The 26,731-nt window shown below is 47.4% G+C and overlaps 2 protein-coding genes across 3 annotated transcripts in view; one reads left to right on the top strand and one right to left on the bottom strand.

Annotated features, from left to right (window-relative positions):
* Nucleotides 1-26,731, bottom strand: part of Kcnip1 (potassium voltage-gated channel interacting protein 1) — a 367,510-nt gene that overhangs the window by 322,543 nt on the left and 18,236 nt on the right. The gene's annotated exons all lie outside the window — the stretch shown is intronic.
* Kcnmb1 (potassium calcium-activated channel subfamily M regulatory beta subunit 1) lies at nt 10,391-17,119 on the top strand. Its single transcript, XM_038326718.1, has 4 exons — nt 10,391-10,421; nt 11,736-11,874; nt 13,138-13,309; nt 16,853-17,119. The coding sequence occupies exons 2-4, from the start codon at nt 11,741-11,743 to the stop codon at nt 17,117-17,119; spliced, it is 573 nt and encodes a 190-aa protein (XP_038182646.1). The 5' UTR covers nt 10,391-10,421; nt 11,736-11,740.

Genomic DNA, 26,731 nt, shown 5'->3' with positions numbered 1-26,731 from the left:
AGGCCTGGCTTCGGAAGAGTCTGTCTTAATCGTTAGCCACATGTGGCTGTTTCCACTGAGCTGAGCTAAAATGCAATTTATTCCCTCCGTACACATCAAGGCTCAGTAGTGGCTACTGCATTGGAAAGCTTGTATCCACAGCAAATTTGAACAAAGAATGTTCTATCGGACTTCTCAGACAGCAAAAGCCAGGAGTTCTGTATGCCACCAGCTAGTATGCCCTCAGACATGAAAGGATTTGCCTCTACCTCAGTGTCCCCAACTTGAAAAGGAGGACTGTTGAAGAGCTGACTTCATGGGGTCAGATTGAGTGATGTGGCCTCGGTCCAGCATTTAGGGCAGAGCCTGCCACACCCACATCAATGCTCAGAGATCAAGTGACAGAGGAATCTACAGAAGAGAAGTGAGGGCACAATCTAAGAGTCAGCCTGGAGTCCCGGTTGGCTTCTGATAGTCCCGAGAGGCTGCAGAGTCAGACTTGAGTTCCAGCCCATGCTTCAAAGATGAGCGGCTTTGAATTACCCCATTCTCTCCAGGCTCTATTAGATCGCTGGTAGAGTAGAACGCATGTCTTACTGGAACCTGTACTTCTGGAAAAAGACAAGGGGCCAGCAACCTTTTAGAAACCAGTATTCTTTGCCCCTGATCCCTGCTGTTAGGAATCTGTCAGACAGAAATGATCAGAGCAACTGCTTGGCATTCGAAGATTGTCACCGAGGAGTAGTTTACAAAGTAGAACTGAAAACAGTCACCGTGTCTCACAGAGGAAAACAAGAGAATATTGTAGGCATACACAGAAGATGGACTTTTCCAGAAGCATGAAATACTATTTTGTAAGATAGTATTGCATGAGTGTGCCTCTAAACCGAGAACACATGTACAATTACACAGTCTACTGCATACAACATGTTCCTGAATTTGTTTCTAGAAAGGCTTTGTATCTTTAGACTATATTCCACCGACATTGACAATGGTATCCTTGATTGAACTTGATCAGCTTTTATATTCTTTTTGTTCTGTGTTCACCAGCTTCCCTGAAATGTGCACCTGTTAGCTCTGAGTGCAAACACTATACATAGAGAAAGTGGTCAGCCTGCGTGCTCTTGAAGGACCTGCCAGGGACTGACCTTCCACGAGTAGGTAATGAATAGATCTGCAGAATGACCTGCTGATTGACAGGGGGTGAGGAAACTGTCTTTGTTTTTTTTTTCCTTTAAACCTTTAAAAAAGGAAATTTGGGGACAGATGAAACATTTTTCTATTGATATGCATAAGAGGGATGGATGCTAGTGGCTTAAAGAAAGCAAGTTAAGTCTGGCATGAAGTATCTGTGGTTCTTCTAAGCGCAATAGTGTCAAGCAGAGCCATCCTTCAGTGTCTGTGGGGGATTAGCTCCAGGACCTCACACAGAGAGCCAAATCTGCAAATGCCCACAGTCCTCTTATGCAATGGCCCTGCTTCCTGCCTGCATGGCTCCTACTGCACATTGTACATGCTCTGCCAGGGTGTTGCACTGCAGGACTTGGGAATAATAACAAGAAACAAGTCTGCCCATGCAAAGTTCATACACAAGGATATCTACCCTCAAAGTATTTATCAGCCCGGGTCCCTGAATGTAGAACCTGAGGGTACAGAGACCACCCTTGGGACAAAGATGTGACATCGGCCCATCTCACATCCACACTGTAAGGACATAAATTGATATAAGTATATTCAAAAGAACACATGGTACATGCCATAATCTGAAAACGGTAGAAACCCTTTGTCCTGGAATCTTGGCTTTGCTGACCTGGTCTTTATTAACAGAGAAATAACCTGGGGTGTGTAAACATATTATGCAGATATCAATGAAGCCCTGGCTATGTAACCTAGGTTTCCTTAGTTGTTACCTGCTTGAGGCTACAAAGGAACAACTTTAATATTGATATGCAAGCCTGTAGAACTTGCAACCTTTACCTCTGTCTCTGGGGGCTGCAGATTCCCCATGGGCTCAGGCTCTTTGATCTATCCTGCTTGTAGGTTTTCATGATGCCAAAGCTCACAGGGAAGTCTGGCTGTTAGATGTGTGTGCCCTGCAGATCTGCTCCACACCCCCACAGTCTCTCAGTCCTGGAAGCCGAGCAGAGAGAGAGGCTACAGAAGAAATCTGCTATCTACTGACCAGTTACATCTAGCTAGTAGGATCAAGTGACTGGGAGAGGAGATTCAGGAATAGCTAACTCAGGGATCAGGTGAGACAGAGAAAGGCCTCAGGAGGGTAAGATCAGGCAGAACCCTCTCAAGAAGCTCCTACTAATTCTAGACTTAGTTCTCCTTCCCCCGTCCCCTATGCTGGTCTGACTGGCACATGGGTCCCTCCACTCTCCTCTGGGTTTCCCTCCGCACTTAGCCTCAGCATTGCCCAAAGACCACATCATCCTTGAGGTATCTGTTAAGATCAAGATCAAGCTCACCATGTGCTGTGACGATGAACCATCTCCCCAAAGACAGGAAAGAGAAAAGAGGAAGGAAATGGCTTCCATTTGTGCTGTTTGTGTATTTCCATGCTGCAAGGGTATAAACTCTCCCCATCCTAGATTTTCAGCTCCCGATGATCTGTTAGACTCTAACCCTGCCTCACAGAGACTCTCAGGGGATCAGCATGATGCAGGAACCTCCAGCCAGTGCCACCACGGAGTGGCTGGTTTAAGGGGCCAGCAGGGTTCCCTGTCAATGGGAGGCACTGCCCGAGGCCACTGCTGAGCAGAAGAGGAGAGAACCACTTTGTTGTCTGAGTCCCAACATGGTATTGCTTGTGTTTGGAGCCCTGCAAGTCATCATAACAGATGAATTCCTCAATTTCCAGCAAGTTCATGCCCCACCCACTGTGGCTCACACTAGGCTGGGGCCCCCTACCCTAAACTTCTCCATTTCAAGGACTGGGCTGCCCTATCCCCAGGTGCTCAGCCATCTTGGCTACGCGAGTTCTTTTATCTTTATGCCTCTTTGCCTGCTGGCCTCTTGGCTCCTGGCTCTCCCCTCTCTATTCCCTCTCAAATGGCCTGTGTCAGCTTGCTGGTCATGTCCACTCTGGATCCTTCCAGGTGTCTCTGTGTCTACTGTATTCTTTCTTAAATGTGCAATAAAAGCTTCAACTCCTTAGAAGCAGGCATGTCATCCATTTTATTTATTTATTTGTTTGTTTGTTTGTTTAGGTTCCACCTGTTGCAACTTGGATGTATGTTCTGTGTATTCCCTCAAAGGTATTGGAAACCTAGTCCTCAATGCAGATGCCAAGGTGGTGGAGTTTGTAGGAGATACAGTCTAGTGGGAGGTTATTAAGTCACCAGGGGTCACACACACGCTTTTCTCTTCAAACCTCAGACAGACCTCACAAGGGCAGGATCTTACTTTTAAAAAGTAAGCCTGGCCCCATCTCTCTCTTTTCCCCTCTTCCTCTCCATCTCTTTCTCGTTGCTGTCATGATGTCACCATGTTACAATGATGCTATCCACCATGTTACAATGTAGGCAAGGAGGCCTTGGTCATAGACCCATAGGTGGGGCCACCCAGTCTTAGGCTTTCAGCGTTCAGTGATATGTATCTCTTCTTTATAACTTCCCACCCTCAGGTGCTTTGATAGAACATTTAAAAAATGGACTAAGATACCACTGTGTTGACTTCTTATCCCTCTATGGTAGTTTCATTTCTATCCCCGAGTTGGGTCCTGTAATAAAGTAATCCATTGTACTTTGTGTTCGTCAAATCATGAGAAATGACATATATGTGTGAGTGTGGCCTGGGTGTATAGGGTTAAATGTGCCTGCTGAGTTCCACTAGACATTAACAAGAAATAAATCACCATTGTTCCCGGGATGAATCCTCTTCATAGTTAATTTGACTTCATTTAGAATCACCTTAGTAGCGTACTATGAGAAACAGAGTGGGGAAGACCCACACCTAATATATGGAGCAACATCCCATAGCCTAGGGTCTCAGGATGAACAAAACTGAGTGCCAGCATTCATCTCTCTCCAGTTCCCTGACAGAGCCCTCTATGTGACCATCTGCCTGTCACTTCTGATGCCATGCTTTCTTTATTGTGATGGGCTGTAATCTCCCAAACTGTGAGCCAAAACAAAACCCTTAAGTTACTGCTTCCAACTCCTGTATCCTTAAACAGCCACCAGCGCAGCATAAAAGACACCTATCCTAAGCTAGTCACGTAATGGAAACTGCAACATCCTTAGGAAGATGTTTTTGCTGTACACACAAAAAATGATGACAACGTTCTGTAACACGAAGAAAGAGGATTTTTCTCCAATCAGTTAACTACCGCCATTCAAAGTTCCAGGGAGCTTGGTGTATTTTCCTAGGAGTTCAAGATCTGATACAGAATAAGAAAAGTGACAGCCTCTGGTCTTAGTGAATTTGTGCTCTGGTGGAGACATGGTGGAGGACGTGTCCTGGTCAATGTGACACTACCCAAAGCATATGCCATGGAAGGGGAGGGCACATGAGTCCTTCATACGTGCATGGATCGACACATGCCACTGTTCTTCTTCCTGCACTCTTTGTTGTCCAACTTTCCCACAAAGACGGGAGATTTTGTAACAGGGAACAGCCATTACTACAAGTCAGCCTACCTGAATTTGGCCATGCTCTTCCTGTCCCAAAGAAGGTGTTCAAGGTGTTGAACAACATTATGTTAATAGCACCACAGGCTAAAACACCTGGTCATGAAGGAAGGAAAATGGGGCTGAGGGATATATGGTTAAACAAGGTGGAAAAAGAGGTTCCTCTTCCTAGGGAGCAACCACCCCAGGCTGCTTGCCATGCCTTGTCATAATGTTTAATTCTTATATTGACATTTAATTTTGTAGCTGTGGTATTTTGTCTTTCCAGTGCTACAAACATTCTCCCCTAGTTATTTCCTCTACAATTTTTTATTTTGCAATTGTTGCCCTTATTTGTGGAGAATGAATTGCAAGACCCCAGTGGATATCCGCAATGGCAAACAGTACCAAATTCTATGCATGCCGAAATATTTTCTATATACACATATCTAAGATAAAGTTTAATTTGTAAATTAGGTACAGAAAAAAATTAACCATAACTAACAATAAAATAGGACAATTATGATGATGTAAGGCAATGAAAGTAATTTAAAACTTATGAATTATTTATCTCTGGAAATTTCCATGTTGTATTTTCAGTCTGCTGTTGGCCATGGGGAAGAGGAGCTGCCAAGACCAAAACCATGGCTAAGGGGAGACCACTGTGCTCTCTTTTAAGTACATGATTTTTTTCTTTTTCTTTTCTTTTTTTGTAGTTTTAATAATCTGACTTCCTACAAAGGATGAGACTGATCATATTTGGAGCAGCAAAAATGTCCTCAGAGCCTAGGCACAGGGTACCCTGAGATGTCTGTCCTGGGGCCACTGGCTTCCCTCTGCTTGCTGCACTAAGAAAATGATGCACACTGGGCAGAGGCTCCAGACCTGGCTGGTTTATGGGACTCACTCACCAAGGTTGGTGGAAGCTAGATGCTTCAAAGACACTTATATAAATAAGCGGATGCCAAATTAGAAAAGAGACCGAGGGGGACTGCACACCAGCTGCAGTGCTCAACCTGGGGATTGCAACTGTTTTTTTTGGGGGGGGGGGGAACGTCAAACCTATGAAAGGGTTCGAATATCAAGCATCCTGCATATCAGATATTTATTTTATGATTCATAACAGTATCAAAATTACAGTTACGAAGTAACGATGAAAGTAATTCTATGGTTGGAGGTCACCACAACATGAGGAACTGTAGTAGAGGGTCACGGCATTAGGAAGGTTGAGAGCCACTGCCATAGAGACACATTGATCCCCTTGGCAAGCGTTCTCATGGGAGTCATGGCTGACAGAGGGGCCGTTGAGTCAGTGGGCATAGATTCAGACCCAGGTCCCATTACATCCCATTCTGGGGCATGGCTCCTGGAAAATCACCGGGTTTGTGTGTTGACAGAAAACACAGGTCTTTGTGGGGATTGTTGAGAGGAATGGATGTGTATTTGTGTACTTTGCAAGACTTTCCCTGGACACCTGAGACCACAGAGACCAGCAAACTCCATGGAGAATGGGTTTCGCTATACCTGCACACCTATGACAAAGTTAATAATTTATAAATTAGGCACAGCCAGAGATAATAACTACTAGTAATTAAAGCAGTATACCAGAATGAAAGCTATTTAAAACTTACTAATAGTTTATTTCTGGAACATTCTATTAAATATTTTCTGTTCATGTTTATACAATGGATATCTAAAGCAGCACAAAGCAGATCTTCAGAGAAGGGAGGACTGTGATCCACACAGGTTTATATTCTGGTTGGATTCTTGAATGTTTGTCATGGTTTGAAGGCCTGGTCACCAGCAGATGGCGCTACAGGGAGGTGGTGGAAATGTTAGGGAGCTAGACCTTTGGGAACGTGCTTTGGAAGGGTGTATCATCCCCATGCTCCTGGATCCTTCCTCTGTTTGCATCCCATCCCTCATCCCGTCCCTCATGAGGTGAGCGGCCCCCTCCCACCACATGCTTCTGTCTGCACCGCATCCTCACCACAGTCCTGCAGGCCACAGAGCCAGTCTACCAGAGCTGAAGCCTCTGAACACAGGAGTCAAAACAAACCTATCAGCCATGAAGAGCTGACCAATAGCCTGTACCATGGCCCATTGTAGATGCTCGGTAAATAGAAACACCCTTTCCTGGCTGCCCTTTGGTTCCAAACATGCAGCGGTGGGAGTGAATGGGAGGGTAGAACTGGAGTTTCCTAGCTCTGCATTGCCATCAGTGCAGTCATCTCAGACTTTGACCCCTACTGGCATGGTCCTTCCGCCACCAGCAACAGGGACCACCCCATTTGAAATCCCTGACTATGTGCTTGCTATGACAACTGTGCAGCAAATCACCTCAAAGCATACCCAGAGGCATGAGCCATGCTTTTCCTCTGCTCTTGGATTTGTAGATCTGGAGTTGAGAGAGCCAGAGGGTTAGTTTGTCCCTGCTCTGTGGTCCAAGGCTTTCAGCAAGCAGACTTGACTCCACTCCAGTGTAGGACTGCAGCCCTCTTTGAGTGTGATCACTCTTCATGCCTGGAAAGAGATGTTAACTACCGGCAACTTGTCTTCAACTTCCTAAGGTATGGGTGCCCAGGGGATGCTGTAGCCCTAAGCAAAACTCAGCCTTGGTGATCAGGGAGTGCACCCATCAGCATATTCTGTTGTCTGAGCGGGCAGTGACAGAGGTCCACCCAGGCTAAAGCAGAGCCATGAGTACTGCTCTGTAGGGAGCATAGATGGTATGCAGAGTGGCTGTCTCTGGAAAGCACACTCTCAACACTGTGTGCCAGGCTCTTAGATGAGCTCCCAGTCTTTAAAGTCATGCAGGGTGGATGGCACAAGTATCTCTCTCCCGGAGAAGGACAGAACAAGGTTCCAGGTGACTTGTCTTGAGCAACTTAACCCAATGAGCCTCAGCTACATCCCTAAAAATGGGTAGAAAGCCTCTACCTCAGAGTACTGCTGTGAGCCTCGTACTTACTCTCACAGAGTTTGTTGGAAGGATACATTTGGAGCTGTTTCGTGGTTTCTGGTCGTCTTAGTTAGGGTTTTATTGCTGTGAAGGGACACTGTGACTACGGCATCTCTTACAAAGGAAAACATTTACCTGGGGCTGGCTTACGATTTCAGAGGTTTAGTCCATGAGGTGAGATATGGCAGCATGCAGGTAGACATGATGCTGGAGAAGGAGTTGAGTGGCCTATGTCTTGATCCACAGGCAACAGGAAGTGAACTGTCACAGTGGGTGCAGCTTGAGCACAGGAGACCTCAAAGCCCACTCCCACAGTGACACACTTCCTCCAACACGGCCACACCTACCCCAACAAGGTCACACCTCCTAATAATTCCACCCCCTATGGGGGCCATTTTATTTCCAACATTTCACCACACTGACATTCCAAGAGCCATCAAACTTTCTAGGCGTGGTACCATTGTCTCCTTCACCTGTGGCCGCCTGTCACACATACTAACCCTGACCCTCCCAAACTCAGCTAGGATCCGAGATTTTCACTAGCTTATTGTAGAGGGGGAGCGAGGCTTGCCCTTGTGCTTTGGTTGTGGTGCAGCTGAGGGCAGCAGGTGCTGTCATTGATTTGTTCTATTCCCAAAAGGAAAAAAAAAAACCCATTGGGAAGCTCCACAGTGTTTATAAATCCCAACTGTGTAAAGTTTCCTCACCCACTGCATGGATTATTAACAGGCCCTTCAATGACATTCATAAAGGAACCATCTACTGCCCACATCTCTCTCCCAAGGGAGAAGTTTCTGAGTTATTTTGTAGGTTCCAGGAAAAAGCTTTTGGTCCTTGAAGGGACAATGGCCCATCATTGGAAAAATCTTCTCCTAAGGATTTACCTCATATTCTTATTTCCCCCTCATTGTTAATTTTTCTGTCCCCTATACTTTAAGAGATCCCTGTCTGTAGGACTGAGCGGGTAAGAAGTCTCACCTGCATAAGGACTGAGTTCAAATCCCCAGTACCCATGTAAAAACCTGGGCATAGCTAGGTGCATACCTGTAAACCTAGCACCGTAAGCAGCAGGGACACGGGCTTGCTGGAAAATGCTGCCCATCCTCCTAGCTCTAGGCTCTGTGAAATTTCCTGTGTAAGGTGGCGTGTGATAGAGCAGAACATCCAGTGTTCAGACTCCATGCATTCACACATGAATGAATATATCACACACCACACACATACCAAACATGTAACACACACACCACACACATCCATCCACACATACATAGCACATACTTATGCATAAACCACACAGGAACCCCCTACATGCATTCACATACACACGAGTACATCTCCATTTGGTACGAGGCCCATGAAACAGATGATTAGCTCTCCTGTTAGAGTCATTGAGAAAGGGAGGATGGGATGGTGCTCGCCACCAGAGCATCAAGGAGTCCTGAGTGACAGCTTTCCTTCTGGGCCCCAGGTCACCTCATCATCATCAGGCAGCAGGCTTCTGTGAGAAGTGAGAGCACTCACTGGGCAGGAACATCTCAGCTGCACACACTGCACTGGGGCTGGGGACACCAGAGGTGACCTACAGAACTTCAGTTGCCTGGGAACATATCATCACAGGTACGATATCAGGTGTTGGAGCAGCCTCCTGTTGGGCAGGGATGGCTGGGGTTTGCCACTGGGAGGGCTAGCTTCCGACTAGCCATTTAGTCTGCAGTCCTCAGTCCCATGCAGATGCCTATCAGGGCATCACGGTGTGTGTGTGTGTGTGTGTGTGTGTGTGTGTGTGTGTGTGTGTGTGTGGCTTGTTTTTCTTGCTTTTTCAACTCTACTTATTTTTTAAAAAATTTCAAGGCAGTTTCTTTGTGTAGTCTTGGCTATTCTAAAACTAGTTATGTACATTAGGCTGGCCTCGAACTCACAGAGACCCACCTGCTACTGCCTCCCTAGCGCTGGGATGAAAGGCATGTGCCATCACTGCCTGGCTCTCAACTTTTAACTCTAGTCTTTATTCGTGAGGTCCTGGGGTGCAGAAGCAGGTCTGCTCCCAGTACCGATGTTCAGTTGTCTTTTGGGTTGCAACAAGTGTCTGCCTATGAGACCAAGGCAGTCTGTAGGAGGTTCCCAACACGGCACTGATCCTGAACCTGGATAGTTGGCTGGAAGCAGTCAGGGGGCTCCCTACTCCCAGCCTCAGTGCCAGTGGTCCTTAAAAGGTGGGGTGTCCTCCCGTCTCTGGATTCCTCCATTTCTACCTGCACCACAATCCTGAACAAAGTTAAGTTTTCAAAACGTTAATAATAGAAGTGAGAAAACGGAGGCCCAGAGAGGCTGACTTGTTCAGAGCCACACAGGATGTCAGTGACAAAGGCAGGGAAGCTTTGGCTACTCTGGGTTGGATAGACCAGAGTTAGTGACAAGCCCAACCCCTATACCTCCCTCCCCTGCACCACACGAGGAAGATCATTTCCTATTCCTGGACTCCCTGCTACCCGGAGAGATGGAAGATGAAGCGTATAAGAAACGTTTCTGTATATATAAGGAAGGTCTTGATGAGGAGGGCAATGGGTTTTGCTGCTTGACATCTGTTTCCCAGGAGACTCAGGGAAATGCAGGGGCAGAGTCCCCAGCAGCAGCAGCTGAGGGCTTCAGGGCTCTGTACCTGCTTGTGGAGTTTTTGTCCCGGAGGCATGCTGTGTGCTCAGACCTGACCATGTTTGGGCATGGAGGCTCGACCCAGCCGGGAACTGAAGACTGCTTCCCTGGAGACCAACTGGGAGACCAAACTTCCTGCTAAAGCCTGACTTGGGGTGGGGGCGGGGAACCGGGTGGAGAGAAACCATCTGCCAGTGGAGACCCAGTGAACTGTGAGTACTGCATCCCAGAGAGTTTACAAGGGCTTCTGGAAGCCAGGGCTGAGGGGCGATGGTGGGAGACAGAGGGCAGCCTGCAATGGCACGGATAGGGAGGTGGAACTCCTACCTCCCCTGACGCCCTTCTGAGTTCTGGCACCAGAGGACCTGGCATGTTGACTCAGTTCTGAGAGTCACTTCGGTGGCCAGCTCGGGGACCAGGAGCGGTCTTGTCACTTGTCCATCAGTAGAGGGACAACAGATAGGCCTGGCAAAGTGCTCCATGCTTTTTTGACTCCCCAGTTAATGACAGCTACCGTTTATGAAGGGTTCCACTGTGGCAAATTTGTGACGCTCGACATTATTGGTAGGTCACACTGGCACTCTGAGGTGGGTACCATTTTTCTTGTTTTTACAGTCACGTGGTTGCTAAGCAGCGAAGCCAGGACTTGATCTCATGTCTGATGACCTCAGACCCTCTCTTCTATGCACCCTCCCCCAAATAAACTCTATCCTCGGTCCTTCTAAGGAAGAGGCTGTCACCCCAATGGTTAAGCCACACAAGGCTCTTCTTTAACTCTTTTCCAATGTTCCTAAATCCAGCCCAGATCTAGGGTGAATTTTCTCCATAGAAAGTTCCATCTAGGGTGTCCTGAGACACACTTAGCATCTCACTGGGACGCTCTCTCTACAGTCTAACTGAAATCCCTTTTTTTTAAATCACAGAAACACACTTCTTCCCGTCTAGACCATGAGGGACGTCAAAGGTCCGCATCCTCCTTCCTGTTGGAGATTCTCATTAAGCTTACAGAATCCCAGATCCCCACTTACGTTTTATATTTAAACAGAATCCGTGGTTGAGCACAGGAGCTGGTGTTTCTTTTAGAACTCACTCCAGGAGGCTGGTGAGCCATCAGGACATCGCAGGCGGTGGGACTGGGGCAAATCACAGGGTTGGACCCTGCTGGAACAGGTGCTTCCCTTTCCCGCCCTTCTGAACTCCCACGCTCTAACCTTAACGCCCGGCAGTCTCGGAGGGCTCACTGGAAGAAATCACCATGGGGAATCCCTGACAAGTGTGCCCAGTTTTCCAGAGAGATAATTGGTGATAATGGGTTCTGAGTATTGAAAAACTAATCATAGGGTGTTAGCAGATGGCCTGGGGGCCAGGGTGGGGCCTGCACCACAGGGTGCTGCCCTGTGGAAGTTGCCAAGCTCCATGCGGAATAAGAGCGATGCCGGTGTTTGAACACCTCCCTCTCACCTGACCTTCCTTCTATTCTCATTTCTCTTTGCCTCCGTGGTGCCAAAAATGACTGCTGCCCCCAGTGGCTATGGGGAAGAAGCTGGTGATGGCCCAGAAGCGCGGAGAGACGCGAGCCCTCTGCCTGGGGGTGACAATGGTAGTGTGTGCTGCCATCACCTACTATATCCTGGGTACCACTGTGCTACCTCTCTACCAGAAAAGGTAGGAACCTCCCCACTGCCTAGAGGAACCCCATCCTTTTCTACCTGCTCTACCTTTGACCCCTCTCAGCAAGCTGGACAGACAGGGCAGTTCGCATCCTTCAGCTTACAGGTTCCAGTGCTGGAGAAGCAAACAAGTAAGAGCCTTGCTGGTCCCGGACCTGGTGGTGACAGCTACAGGATACAACCCTCTAGTGAGAGTGTGGCACATTGGGGAGAATGGGCACGGCAGACTGGCAGCCGTCTGCACACATGACTCCTAGATGGACTCCCTCTTTGCTGGGCACACCTCCACTTGCCTGGGTTTTTCCAACAAATAGGGAGTTTCTGCTCAACTGACATCTGGTTCCCCTAACTCTAGGCAGGAATCTTGGAGAGTGCTCCATACCCTTGCATCCCACTCCCTGGCATGCCATCCCTTCAGCTTTTAAAGAAGAGCTGTGAAGTCCCTGAGTGCTCTCTCAGCTCAGCCTTGGCTGAGGAGGCCTCTGGGCATACTCTGGCTGCCAACAACCCTCTCCTGTCCGGCAGCGGGTCTCCCACAGGATACAGGCAGCTAAGTCACAATCCATTTGCTTAGGCGTTGAAGAGCCTATTGACCTCTCCTGGGCCTGTTCTGCCTTCCTGCTTTACAATGTCACCGTCAGGCCAGGCCCTAATGCCACCCGAATGAGGGGCTGCTGAGCAGGCCTGTCGCCCCCCAGCCCCAACTATATCAAGCCCCTCACACAGTTCCTTGTTTTCAAGGGGAAAGGGCAGAGATTCTGAGCTACTCAGTCCTTGCCTCAGGTGATGTGTTTCCCCCACAAAAGTCACCTATCCCATCTGAGGTTTTCATCTACACCTGTGACTTGGAGAGGATATGGGGAAGAGGGTCTCAGACTTGGCTGCTCTTCATGGTCCCGTGATGAATATGTTAAACAATGCCAGAGCTCAGCCCCAAGCTCCTGAGAAATTCTGCCTTGCTTTCTCTAGAATGGGATTTAGTCATGAGATCTTTTTTAAAAAGTTCTTAGGCATGGGGTGGGTAGCAAGGGCAGAGAACCATTATGTAGAAAAAAATCCCAAGAGCCAACTCGTCTGAAATTGTTGTGATTCACGCCATAGTCCAGGACTCTGGGGCCATGGACCTAGACAGCGTTACATGCTGGTGGCAGGATGAAGGTACCAGCCCTGGGCCTTTCCAAATACTCTAAAGGATTCTCAGTGGGTATGTGTCACCCTTGTTCTGAGGTGTGTGTTTGTGTGTGTGTTGTCTCCCCAGTGTGTGGACCCAAGAGTCTACCTGTCACCTGATTGAAGCCAACGTCAAGGACCACGATGAGCTGGAGGGCAAGAAGGTGCCCCGGTATCCATGCCTTTGGGTCAACGTATCAGTTGTGGGCCAGTGGGCCATTTTGTACCACACAGAGGACACTCAGGATCAAAACCAACAGGTAATGAAAGGGGATTGGGTACCAGCCCTGACAGATCTGTGAGCTGTCCCCAGCTGCCCATGTTTCTAAAGCCAAGATATATTAACCCACCTGAATGGGGTCTTATTGCTGGCATGAGAAGCCAGCCTTGGAATCAGACAGATGTGGGTGGTTTGAATTTGCCCCTCATTGACAGCTGGGGGAAGGTTGCTGAGGCCCTGTGAGTCTGAGTTTCCACCCTTGTTGGTGGGTGCTAATGTCATACCCAGAACTGCTGCACTAAGGTTCAGTGCTGTGTGCAAATGTGCAAAGTCCTGTGTTGGCAAATGGAGGGCCCTCAGAGAGGAGAAGCAGTCACTAGAAGTCACTTCTTCTACCAACTGAGTCCAACAGTGGAGCTGAATAAATCCCAGGGCCGCCTTGGAGCCTGGACTACAGCAACTCCCATAACAAACATTTAAGAGAGTTTCCCTCAAACCTGTAGCCCCCATCACCACCACAACCCTCTCTACTGAACAGGCAAGTTGGTTCCCTTCCCTCCCTCCCTTTCTTTCACTTTCCTGTTCATTCAACAACCATGAGCCTTCCCACATCAGGCTCATGGGTCTCAAGAGGAGAGAGCATATGTAGGAACATTAATTGTGTGTGTGTGTGGGGGGGGTTGTGGGTGTTTGTGTGAGGGGTGGGGTGCCACAGAGAGCAGCAGAGAGAAATGGGGCTCAAGGAAGCGGGTGATATTTCCAGCTGGCAGTGAGGACCGGAACAGAGTAGTGATGGGTGTCAGACTTTTCAAAACAGGCAGTTCCTGTAGCGACAGAAACAGGGAGGAGGGAGGCCCAGCAGTGGTGGGACCTGGCATAGGCATAGGGGAGAAGGCTAGGCAAAGGAAGTGATTGGAAGACTGATTCCAGAAATGCTACCTGATGGAGTGGGACATGTGACCAGGAGTGGCTGAAAGGGACTAAGGTCTGTTTCCTGAGAACCTCTCCTGTATAACTATGAAATTAATATTAGCATATATTTGGGCATCTCAATTTTGATTATGTATGAGAACCATCTAGACTTAAAAGAAGTCAGAGTTCTATACCAGACCAGCCGAGACAGAACCCCTGAGTATAATCAGTCGGAGGAGCTCCCCAGATGATCTAAGGTTAGATGTTATTGCTATGAGCTACTTCAGGCCCAAGGTCACTGTTCAAGAGATCCTGGAAAGACAGCCAGCAGCCATGTTGGGTCAGCTACCAGCACAGAAGCTAGGGGTGGCAGCGCACAGAAGTCAGACTTGTAGCCATTGTTAGCATGGCTGTGTGGGACAAGAACCTGGAGCCCCACCAGGACTAGCTTCCACCAATGGTTCCTGCTGTCTCTTTGGCCTCCATAGAAACTCTAATTTATTCCAGGAGTGAGAAAAACATTTTCAAAGATGAGAAATTAAGGCTATGGCACCATTCTCCTGGCACACTGGATTAAGGCTGCCAGCCCAGATGAGCCAGAAGTTAGTCCAAACCTTGCTGGGATTGTGAACAGTGTGTATGACTTCTTTGCCAGTGAGGAAATGAGGGGCTTGTTGAACCATAGCACCCACAAACCACAACTAGAGAGTGAAGAGCAGCCTACCCTGCTGGGACGGCCAAGCACATTTCATTCTCGGGCCCAGCATCAGGAAATGTGACTGGCTGATGCTCTGGGTTGATAGCGTGCCTCTGGACATGCCAGGCTCTCTCTCATTCCTCCTCACAACCTGCTCTGTCTCCTTCCCTGAATCTCAGCCAAAGGAGAGGGGGCTCTTTGCAGTCCACGCTAACAAAAGTGAAGCCTCAGATTAGAGACAGGGATGCATCATTTCAACTCATGGAGATAACTCAGTGATGGTTGTACCAGGGCAGGCAGAACAGGGTAAAAGGTCCCAGGCCTTGCCTTGGCCTGGAGAGGGAACCGCTGGTGAGGGTCTTGACAAACAGATCAAGAGTGTAGAACCTGGAGGAACCGCGAGCAGGCAAAAGATGCTCAGTTACTCTAATTCATAGGTAAGGCAAGAAAATTATAATATTATAAATATAAATATAATAATAATAATAATAATAATAGTAATTCCACTTTTTGAACTTACAAGATGTGGGCTCTCACTAAGTGCTTTACATAAGTTTCCTAGTTTAATCCCTAGGGATGTCCTCAGCAGACACCACTAAAAATGACTTCACAAGGTTTAAGAGATTGTACCAGTTGCCAAGGTCACACATCTCGAAAGCTGTGGTTGAACCTGGGCCTATCTGTCTCTACAAAGAAATCTGTGCTCAGTGGGCAAGGTTAGCCAGTGACAGTCCTGCTACTAAACACCCTGCAGTGCCCAGCACCTCTGAGGGCCAGATTCCCCAGAAGTTTTGGCGCTCCCTGGCTCAGGACTTGTACCTGCTTGCAACTTCCCTATCTGACATTAGCAGCACGCTGAAGCATCTCCATGCTGCTGGACCAGGTGCCCACAGAGCATGTGGCTTGGGAGGTAAGGGTCCTAGGGAAGATGCTAGCTCAACACTTGCCCCTTGGGCCTCAGGTTTACATATTTGACCTTGGATATGACTTTACTAGAACATGGCCCTCAAAATCTCTACTTCCCCTGAGCCCGTACCCCACAGGGTAGGAGTTTATGCTGAAGGGCACCCCAGAGGTATTCTCCTGCAGGTCTGTAGAGAGGTCCTTGCAAAGTATCTCTTGAGGTTCATCCAGGCGATATCCAGTTCTTCTGGCACAGAAAGATAAAAGCCAGGTCTCCACGCTGAGCTGTCTCTGCAGCTGGGTCTCATCATCTCAACAGGCCAGAAGGTTCCTAATAGCAACCATCAGTGCCAGAACTTAACTGTGTGCTGTGCTCTGCCCGCCTGGAGCTCTTTTTTGCACTTTCTCTCATTTCTTTGGAGTCTGTCACAGAGCTACTTGCCAACATATTTTCTTTGGTTCGCACAGGATTAGACTTCAAAGAGTCTTCTGTTTGGATCTTAGCCAGGGCGTTGAAATCCTGGGAGTTTGCAATCAAATAGGGTTTTCTGGCTTCTCTGGATGTGTTGGTGGATGGTGTGGTGTCTCTGGTCCACAGGAGCGATGATGACTTCCCTTCTGGGTGTAGCTGGCTCACTCCCTTCCACCGGGCCTTGACGCTACCTGCCTAGCTTCACTCCTCGCTGTTACCTGCGCCAGCTCGCTTATAGAAACCCCTTGTCCCTGGACTTGTGTTAAGTCATGATTCTCTAGACCATCACTGTGACACTATTGATACATCTCAGTAATGAAATCATAAAGGGTCAGAGAGGACGAGAATTTGCCTACGATTTCACAGCAAACAGAACCAGAACTCCAATTGAGCCCGGCATCTAAGTGTGCAGTATCATGTTGAGCGGCTCCAAAACCACCACCCACACACAGACACCAACCATGCTCTACAGGGGCTGACTCCCAAGTCCAAGTTTTTTGGTTTGTTTGGGTTTTTTCCCCTCATACCCCAGAGCCTTAACCTGAGCCTCTTGGAAGTGAGTGTCTGAGAACCTAAGCATCCTTGCTTTCCCCCAACAGTGCTCCTATATCCCTAGCAACCTGGACAACTACCAGATGGCCCTGGCTGATGTGGAGAAGGTCAGAGCCAATTTCCATGAGCACCATGCCTTCTACTGCTTCTCTGCACCTCAAGTCGAGACCAGCGTTGTGTATCGGCGCCTCTATGGGCCCCAAACCCTGCTCTTCTCCTTCTTCTGGCCCACCTTCCTGCTGACTGGTGGCCTCCTCATTATTGCCATGGTGAAACTCAACAGGTCCCTATCCATCTTGGCTGCTCAGAGGTAGACCAATCCAGTCTGTGCGGAAGTCACCAGGCACAGCAGGGGTCATGGGCAGGGCTGCTCAACACTCTCTTCCTCTTGTCTCCTCTTTTGTTTGTTCAATGTCTTTGGGAAGTCTGATGCCATCGGAGGACAAAGGGACAGCCAGTTACAACTCCCCTCTCCCTGTCCTCAATTAGTTCATGTCTGTCATCTGCTAGGCCACTACTAACTCCCCAGATGGAGAATAGTGTCGCCTCTGTTCCTAAGTTCTCTCTTCATTCAAACGCCTGCCTATGGCACCCAGAATGTCGTCCTTGGTCAAATTCAGCTTAAGTTGTCACCAAAACAAGAGCTCTCATTCATAGAGCAACTCGGTGTATTGCTTTTTGTTAAGGACATTAAGTCACACACATTGTATTCTAAAATTCAAAATGACTGCTGCCCTTTAATAACTACAGGGACTAGGTCTGGGACTCCCTCAGATGCCGAAATCCCCTTATATAAAGCGGTGTGTGTGTGTGTGTGTGTGTGTGTGTGTGTGTGTGTGTAACCTCTGCACACCTTCCCTGTGCCTCACTTCATCTCTGGATGACTTATAACACCCACACCAATGTCAACGCTGCAAATGGTTTTCATCCTCTATTGTTCAGGGAATAATGATGAGGAAGGGGTCCGTCCATGTTCACTACAGACACAATTTCCCCCCAAATACTTTCAATCTGCAGTTGATTGAATCCAATGGGGCAGAACCCGCTGATACAGAGTCCAAGAATATTCATTCACACTACAACACAAGTCAGCGAGGAAATAAACACAAACACATCGAATATTAACTGCGGCGTGGTGGCTGATTTTAATTTTCTTCCTTACCTCCACCCATTTTTGTTCTTTTCACTTCTGAGTAATAGGAAGATTATATGCTGTTTTGTTGATGTTAATCGGAAAAGCAATACAGAACTGCTATGTTGGAGAATGTTGGAAGGGGGCCACTCTCAGGGAGACGAGGGTGGGCTGGGAGGGGATGTTTCTCCTGTCAGAGTCGAGCTGAAAGACAATATTAGGTAGGCTCCCTGGACAAAAGAAAGGCTATTATTAGCAGGATGAGAATTTGCAGTCCATAGAGCAGATGGCTTCAACATGTCCCCCATGAACACAGGCGCTAGATACTTAACACATTTAATGTTAACGATACTTGAAGGTGATCAGAGTTAGAGCACCGCCCCCCAAGATGGCACCATGGGCTTTCAAAGAACAGGAAGAGAGACCCGAGGTGTAGCATGTTGCTCCATTGTCCCTTTGGATGCTCTTACAACATAGGTGCCTAGTAGGCAGGTGAACAGCACCATTATATCCTTGTATCCAATCCGATAGTTCTGCCTGGGCTGCCCTGACATCCACTGTCACCCTCCAGTTTCTTAGCTGTGACCCTTCCTTTCAAGGACAAGCATCTGTCATTACCCTGAGCATCTTGGTCTGGGGGTCAGCAATGTCTTGGGAGTCCTCGGGAAAGTTCACATTCAGATACTGTGGTAGAGTTTACGAGATGCTACCCCTGGGGGAGAGTCACGAACGGCTAGGAGGAATCTCTCTGTATTATTTCTCACAACTACATGGGAATCTATAATTACTCCCAAATTCAAATTCAATTCAAAAAAAGAAAGCAAAGTCCCAACAAGGAGTCTGACTTTAAGGGGTTGCTTTATGCAGTTTTCCAATAGAATCAGTAAGCAGGCATGCCTAGCTTCCCCTGCCCCGTGCATTAGTGATGATGGCCTTTACTTCCTTGGGACTGGCCTCTTCCAGCAAAAGACACACCCATCTGCTCACAGAACTGCATGGCCAGGGTGTGTGTGAAATAATGGATATTTGAGTGTGGCAGAGTTAGGTGAAGAGGAAAGATGATCTTGGCAACGATGGGTGGCCGAGAAACGGAGGGCCCTCACCTACCCTGAGTGAGTGGCTACTAATGGGCATTGGGGGCTTCCTGTATTTTTGCGCTGTTTCTCACGGGCCATGACTTATACCTGCAGAGGTGTGCCTGATCCCTTCTTCAGGTGGCCTTTCTCCTAAATCAGATACCTCACGGAGATCAGAGGCAATAGGACTCCCGAGCTTCTGATTTGAAGAAGAAAGAGTCCTTGTGAGGCACCCTAGTAGTGCCAGGCCTCAGACGGCTTCCGCTTTCCAGCCAAGGACATTACTAGAAGAAAGTGAGTCTCCTCCATTTCTGAAGGCTCTTGAGGGAAAAGCTTCCTCTGCTTTCTATAAAACTGGAAGGCAGGGAGGACAGAGAGTTGAGTCTGATACATCCTTGCCTTCAAGGAGCTGTCTTTCTTCTTGCTCCACCCCCAGCCCCATCACCACCATTATTAAGGGTGGTAAGAAACCTGAATTGAGTACATTTAAAATCGTGTAATGTAGAAATCTTAACTTTTGTGATTTGGGGAAATAATTCCTGTTTCTCTCTAAATCAACGAATTTCAGCCCCAGTTTCTTCTGCTGTCAACCCCCTTGGGTCAGCCAGTTGCAAATAGGTATTTGCTTATACTGTCCAGTGCCCTTTTAGTCCCTTTTGTATTTGTAGGGATTTGAATTCTATGAAACATTTGGGAAGAGGCTGCTTGAGTAAGTGAAGCTGTCCAGATCCTTACCAGCCGAGGTCCCTTCACAGGCAGGTGGAAGAGAGGCAGCAAATGCATGTTGGAGGTAGAGGCATGGAGTTCCCCCCCCTGCCAGAGTACAAGGCAGCAGTCCTTAAACACCCGGAGACACATGGGACCATGACCCTTTGGTAAGAACACTGAGACAGAAATTACATCTTTTTTTTACTTGTTCTCCTAAAGACATGTGGTCAGAAGTTCCAGATCAAGATAGTAAGATATGCCTATCACTACCGATCAAATATAGAACTTTGATTGGTGTCCAGCTGCTTGGTTAACTAGATATTAAAGATATCTTCAAAAAATACACAAGTGTGAGAGATGGCTCAGTGGCTAAGGGCGTGTGTTTCCCTTGTAGAGGACTGGGGTTTGTTTCCAAGCACCCACATCAAGAAGCTCACATCTGCCTGTAACTCCAGTTCTAGAGGGATCTAGCACCTCTGGGATCCAAGGGTACCTGCATCCAGATATACATGCCTACACTCAGACACACACACACACACACACACACACACACACACACACACAAAATTAAAAGCAAAAATAAATATTCTAAATGTAAAACTATGAGATTTCTCTTGATAAGATTTTATAAGATAAAATTATTTTTCATAAAATGTTTTTGTAATATGCATAGATTTATTATTATTTTTAAATGAAGAAATTGAAACGGGATATTTTATAGTTCTCAGTTTCACTTTGTAAGACGGCAACTACTAAGAGCTATAACAAGTCCACACCAACACTCCTTGGATCTTCAATAGTTTTCAAAAGTGTAGTAGGTCCTGAGCACAGACAGCTTTAGGGGGTTGGGTTAGTGCATCTAGAGACAAGGATGATGTCTCTCCCCACCGTGGAGATATAAAGTTGTCCTCTGTACAGTGCTTCAGACTCCTACAGAGGCACAGAGGGAGGTTTTAGTTTTCTGGATTGCCTGTGTCTCAGTTCATGATACTACAGAAGGGTCAATGGCTGGATTATCTCCTTACCAACAAGCAATTTCCTGGATCATTTATTTGCATATGAGATTTAATGCATTTAATGCAAAATTCAGGGCCTTCCTGGGCAACCCAACTCTCCAGCCTCCCTACTAATATAAAATACAGTGTCATCAGCTAGTTTCGCTAAAGGGTTGGGAGATGTGGAGGGGGAGTTTTTAGAGGAGCAGCGAACTCCAGACTGAATGAGAATCAAGTGTGTGAAATATCCCCAGGCTTGTTCCTTCTCCCAAGCTGCAGTCAAAGGAGGATTACCGAGACTTTGATTCCCTATAACCCCCATCATTCCACGCAACCCACACTCCTGACAGGATGCACATGGAATAAAATCAGAGGCTCACTAAACATAGGCGTCCTCAGAACGGGTCTTCTTCTCCTAGGCACTGTAAAGGGCAATCTTGAGTGAGTGCACGGGCAACCTGTGGAGTCTCCTGCTAACTCTGTGTAGCACCAGAGCTTCCCTACACCGCAGGAAGCTCCCATAGTGTCAGAGGAGAAATAACTCTCCCATCTTCTGTCAGCAGCATCGCCAGGGAGAAAGCCCTCATAGTTCCACATTTCTCTTCAGTGACAGTCCTATATCAACACTTCTGATGAATAACTCACTGGACCAAGCTGCCGCCCTTCCATTCTGGGATATATTTAGCTAACCACTCCCCCAGGCGGCAATCTATCATCCCTAATAGTAATAAGGACTAACATTTGTGGAGCACCTGTGTGCCGGGATGGGGGGCGGCAAGCCTTTCCGCATATGCCTCATTTAACGCTAACAGAACCTTTCAGGTTACTATTGGTATCTCCATTTCACAGATGGGATAACTGAGGCACGAGGAAGACATTTATTAACTGGCCCTAGAAGTTAGCAAGTAGAAGAGCTGAGATAAAAAATAAACTAGACAGCATAGCTTTACTGAGCCTTGTTCTTCCATCTCTTCGCTTACCAAGTGTGCCAAGGCCGGATGTTGAGAGCCTGTGTGCTGCCTCCATGGTGCCCCCACAGGGCCCAGGCTCTCACAGCTTCCCTCCCCTATTCTTCTAAAGAGGAAATACTTGAGAATATTTCGCAAGTATGAATACTTAAAAGGTGGGTGCTGCCAAGAATAACTGGGGCTGCCTACAGTCTACCAGAAGCCACAATTTCTGGCCCATTTGGCCACTTGAAACCTAGGCATTTTCCAATCTCCTGAATTCTTGCATTCCTGGCCACTATTACAAAGCAGAACAGAGGGCCAGCATCTGATGGGACTTCCTCAGTGACCCCGCTCTTCTCTCAGCGACCCTTCCCTCATTTAGTCAGTGTTCACAAACCACAGACTTAATAATCGCCTCTAGAATTTCCCCAGTCGTCGACAGCATAATCACTTATACTTATCTCTATCATTAATAAAAAATTGGCTAGGAGACATCTTCTCGGCATCCAACTAAATTTTTTGCGAATATGCCAGCCATGGTCCTTCAGGCTCTTGCATTTCTTTTCCAACCCTTGAAAGTGCATTTCCCGTCACCAGGAAAAACACTAGTGGGGAACAGTCAGGATCCTCGATGAAGCTCCTGGCACCATCTGAGGTTTGCAGCCATGCTGGCCCGCTCCAGTCAGCTCTTGGATCTTACTTCTTGTGTGGAAATTGGGAACACATCCAAACAGACCTGGGTCTTGGGTGCCCTGCTCTCAGGCCATTGCACCAAGAAGGTGCAGACAGCACTTCTTTTCTCCCTCACAGGGCGTCTCTTCAAGGCATGGTTCTCCCTACAATTTCAGCGCCAAGCGCCAGCTCGCTGTGACATTACTTGTAGGGCCCCCAACTATATTTTTGTGTTTGTCTCTGGTGATAGAGCTTGTAGGGAAGAAAATTTGGGAAACCAGGAATTCAGAGTGGCTTGTCTACGGCCTTGGGCAGTTCATTTCACTTCCCCGAGGCACAGTTTTCTCAACTGGGAAATGAAAGACACTTTATTTGTTTTATAGCATGCTTAGGGTGACTGAGTGCAAATATTCAGCAGAGTCCCCAGTGCATTGAAGATGCCCTACACATGCCTGCTCCTTCCCAGCAAGTCAGCCTCCCCACTCCAACCACACAGATTCTTTTCTGTTGAGCACTCTGAGGATGCTCTATTGCCACACCTTGTCTCGCTGGCTACTTTCCAGCTTCCTTCTGGAGACTATGGCCGAGCACTGCCCTGCTCATCTTCCTTTCCCTGTTCATCTTAAAAATGTCAGTCACATAGCAATGGACTGTCTTTGCTTGAAAGTTCTTGACGATCTCCAGACAAACTGAGATCTTGAAGGAAGGCCATCTTGCCCTTGGGACCCTTACCGCTGTCTTGTCACGCCACCTCAAGAATCAAAGGACTTTTTCTTTGAGAGTCCACTTTGTGGCAGAATCATTATCCATAATAATGATAGGTCTGGACAAAATAATCTTCCCGGTGTGAGGCAGCCAAATCCCTTGTCCCAGAAATTGGGCTTAATTGGAAATTAAATTGCATTTCCATGCCACCTGCAGGATGCCTATTCCCACAGCTAATTTATCAAGGTGATGCCTCACCTGGAGGAAACCCGCGGGAATGGAGTGGCTGCCTCAGCAAAACTGCAAGCTCGTACCCGATGAAGGAACTCTCCTAACCATTTAGTTTGAACTCCTCAAGTTTCTCATTTGGAGCTCTGTGTTCCCATTAACCACTTCCCTGCCAGGTGCTATGGCAGGACCTAGAAATAAGGCTATCAAGGGAACCTGCTTCCATGTTCCGGTGTTCACCCACCAGGGGCAGAAGAGTCATTAGGCAAAAGATTCCAAAGTCACAGCATTTAGTCATCTGGGGCTGAGTATCACAGGGAGATAGAGAGTACACGGAGATAGAGAGTACACGGAGATAGAGAGCATAGGGAGATAGAGAGCACAGGGAGATAGAGAGTACAGGGAGATAAGAGAGCACAGGGAGATAGAGAGCACAGAGAGCTAGAGAGTACAGGGAGATAGAGAGTACAGGGAAATAGAGAGTACAAGGAGATAGAGAGTACAGGGAGATAGAGAGCACAGGGAGATAGAGAGCACAGGGAGATAGAGAGTACAGGGAGATAGAGAGTACAGGGAGATAGAGAGCACAGGGAGATAGAGAGCACAGAGAGCTAGAGAGTACAGGGAGATAGAGAGTACAGGGAAATAGAGAGTACAAGGAGATAGAGAGTACAGGGAGATAGAGAGCACAGGGAGATAGAGAGAGTACAGGGCTCAGGTGAAGGATTTGATTTTTGTCTTGAACACTGAGGCAGACAGTTTGCAGTGATGGGGGGGAGGTGCTGTGCCAGCCAGCCTCTTCGCAAAATTCTGAACTAGTCATTCCATCATCAGGGCAGGAAATGAATATGCCAGAGGGTTTTTTTTTTTATCATCTCTGGTATATTTACTGATTAAGAGCCCAGGGCTTAGAAGGTGAGTCACTTGCCTGAGGTTACCACTTTGTATCTAACAATCACAGAACCGGAACTGAAACTTGGGTAACTTTACAGAGTCTTTGTCTTTGGACCCTACACTCTAGTGCTCTCTCATTTCCATCAACACTTAGATTTGAAAATGTCTGACTATAGCTGCAGTCATTAGTATATGCAGTGTTCACCCTGATTAACTGAGGATTATCAACACTTCGCTAGAATCGCACTCCCTGTCTTTCTGTGTCTCTCTTTCCCTCTGTGCATCTCCCCACCCCATGTATGTTTATGTGTGTGTATACCATTTGAGAATTAGATTCAGAAACATAAAGCATAGGACACAGAGACCAGTTTAGCTGGTCAAGAATATGAATGTGAGAGGGACAAACAGGGACAGACGGTGACTGACTTCATGGGGTTGGGCTGGAAGGACCAGGCCACTGTCATACAGAGTGGACAGCATATGTTCAACAAGATCATAGCAGAGGATATCTCAGATCTAAGGAGAGATGGTTATCTAGCCTTAAGAGTCTTAGAACTCCAAACAGACAGCATGATCAGAGCATCAGCTCATGTTATTGTTAAAGTACCAAAGATGCCGAAGGAAGGAAGAATACAGAACGTGACAGGAGAGAAACTCAAGGTCGCATACAGAGACAACCCCATCAAAATAAGAGAGATTTCTCAAGAAAAACTCTCAAAAGTCAGGAGGGCATGAAATGATGTATGTCAAGATCTGAAAGGCAATAGCCTTCAGCCTCGATGACTAAATCAAGCAAAGTTACCGTTAATAATGGAAGAAAGAGGAAAGACTTTCTGTGATAAACACACAAGACACCAAGAGAGATAAGCAACTGAGGGTTTGGAAAGTACCAACCATCATAAAAATAACAAAATGATAGAAATTAATACCTAGCTTTCAATAACAACTCAATGACATCAGTTCTCTGATCAAAAGATACAGAACAGCAGATTGGATAGAAAATAGGGCCCAGCAGTTGGTTTCTTCAAGAACTGTACCTTACTGGCAAAGACAAAGAAGACTTGGGGTGAAAAGATAGAAAAAGAAATTCTAGTCATCAAATGGAACAGGAAAAATGTAGGTATAGTTATACTAATATTTCACAAAATAGACATCAAGTCAAAATTAGAAGAGATGAAGAAGATAATTTAAGGCACAGGCTGACCAACTCAACTGCTATCAGGGCCCACATCCAGTGCTTTGAGGCAGCCCACTCTAATATCTACTCAATCTACGAGCTGCTGGACCGTGTGAAGGAGCTGGGGATGCAGAAGCAGACCCGGGAGCACTTCATTACCTCTGAGGATGAAAACCCGAGGAAGCACGGCTGTGGTTGCAGATGACGACAGCCACCGGCAACCACCACAAACCTCATGGCAGCTCTGAGGGGTCCGAGAGTCCAGTGGAGTCTCTGAGAGGAGATAGCAAGGTGGCAGCAGAGGAGGCATCTACAGAACCCACAGTATCTGTCCCTGGAACAACTGAAAAAATGAAGGTCAGCCAGGTGGTGGTGGCGCACACCTTTAACCCCACCACTCAGGGAGGCAGAGGCAGGAGGATCTCTGTGAGTTCAAGGCCAGCCTGGTCTAGAGAGTGCGTTCCAGGACAGCCAGAGATACACAGAGAAACCCTGTCTCAAAAAAAAAAAGGAAGAAAAAAATGAAGGTCCTATTTTTTTAAAATTTAGACTCATGAAATTGAAAGGAAAGATTGTGGAACAGAGCCTCAAGCCCTCGGGAGAGAATGACGAAACTACAGGTGTGGCAATAGATGGTACAGAAGCGATGTGGGAGCCTTGTCACAGTGGACAGAAGACACACCGTGACTGAATAAGGCCAGCCTTTGGCCAGAGGGCCAGCCCGCAACATGGAGCTTCTGGGTTGCTTCCCATGTTGGGAGAACTAGAGTTCAGGGATGCGGCACTGCCTGCAGGCTGCAAGCATAGTGGTCATGCCTGGTGTCTGTCTCTCGGGGTGGTCCACATTGAGAGTAGGGAAGTATGTGGTGGTATGAAGCTTGCTCAGATGCTGCCTCCAAACACCCTGCCTAGCTGCAGCATCACCCCGACTCCAGGCAACAGCAGGATCTCCAAGATAAGTTTTGGCAATTGTCCAGTATTTATGGTGCTTCAGAAATCAGAAACCTTGAGCCAGACCAATGAATCAACGTGATGAGTATTTGCATATAAAGGTGTTTGGGCAAATACACACACACACATATTTCATGGCACACTGAAAGTTTGCAATGCCACTTTGATGAACACATATGTAACGAAGACGTGGGAAAGATAGAAGACTGTAAAGGCGTGTTGGTGTTGGAGGGGCAGAACTAGAGATATAATGGCGATGGTAGGCACAAAAGAAGGCTGCTGTGGACAGGGGAGCTTGCCGCTGCTAAGTAGGGCTGTGAGGGTGATATACAGCTGCCTGGAACTCTCATGGGCTCTGCCCCAAACATGCTCCCTAGCCACATGAATGCCCTGACTCTGAGCAACTAACTACAAGATGTCTTAGATAGAGAAAGGCAC

This window comes from Arvicola amphibius, chromosome 4, assembly GCF_903992535.2.
Source record: "Arvicola amphibius chromosome 4, mArvAmp1.2, whole genome shotgun sequence".
In the NCBI taxonomy this organism is placed as follows: Eukaryota; Metazoa; Chordata; class Mammalia; order Rodentia; family Cricetidae; genus Arvicola; species Arvicola amphibius.
The sequence above is the reverse complement of the archived record's forward strand: the minus strand, read 5'-3'. Positions and strand labels throughout refer to the sequence as shown.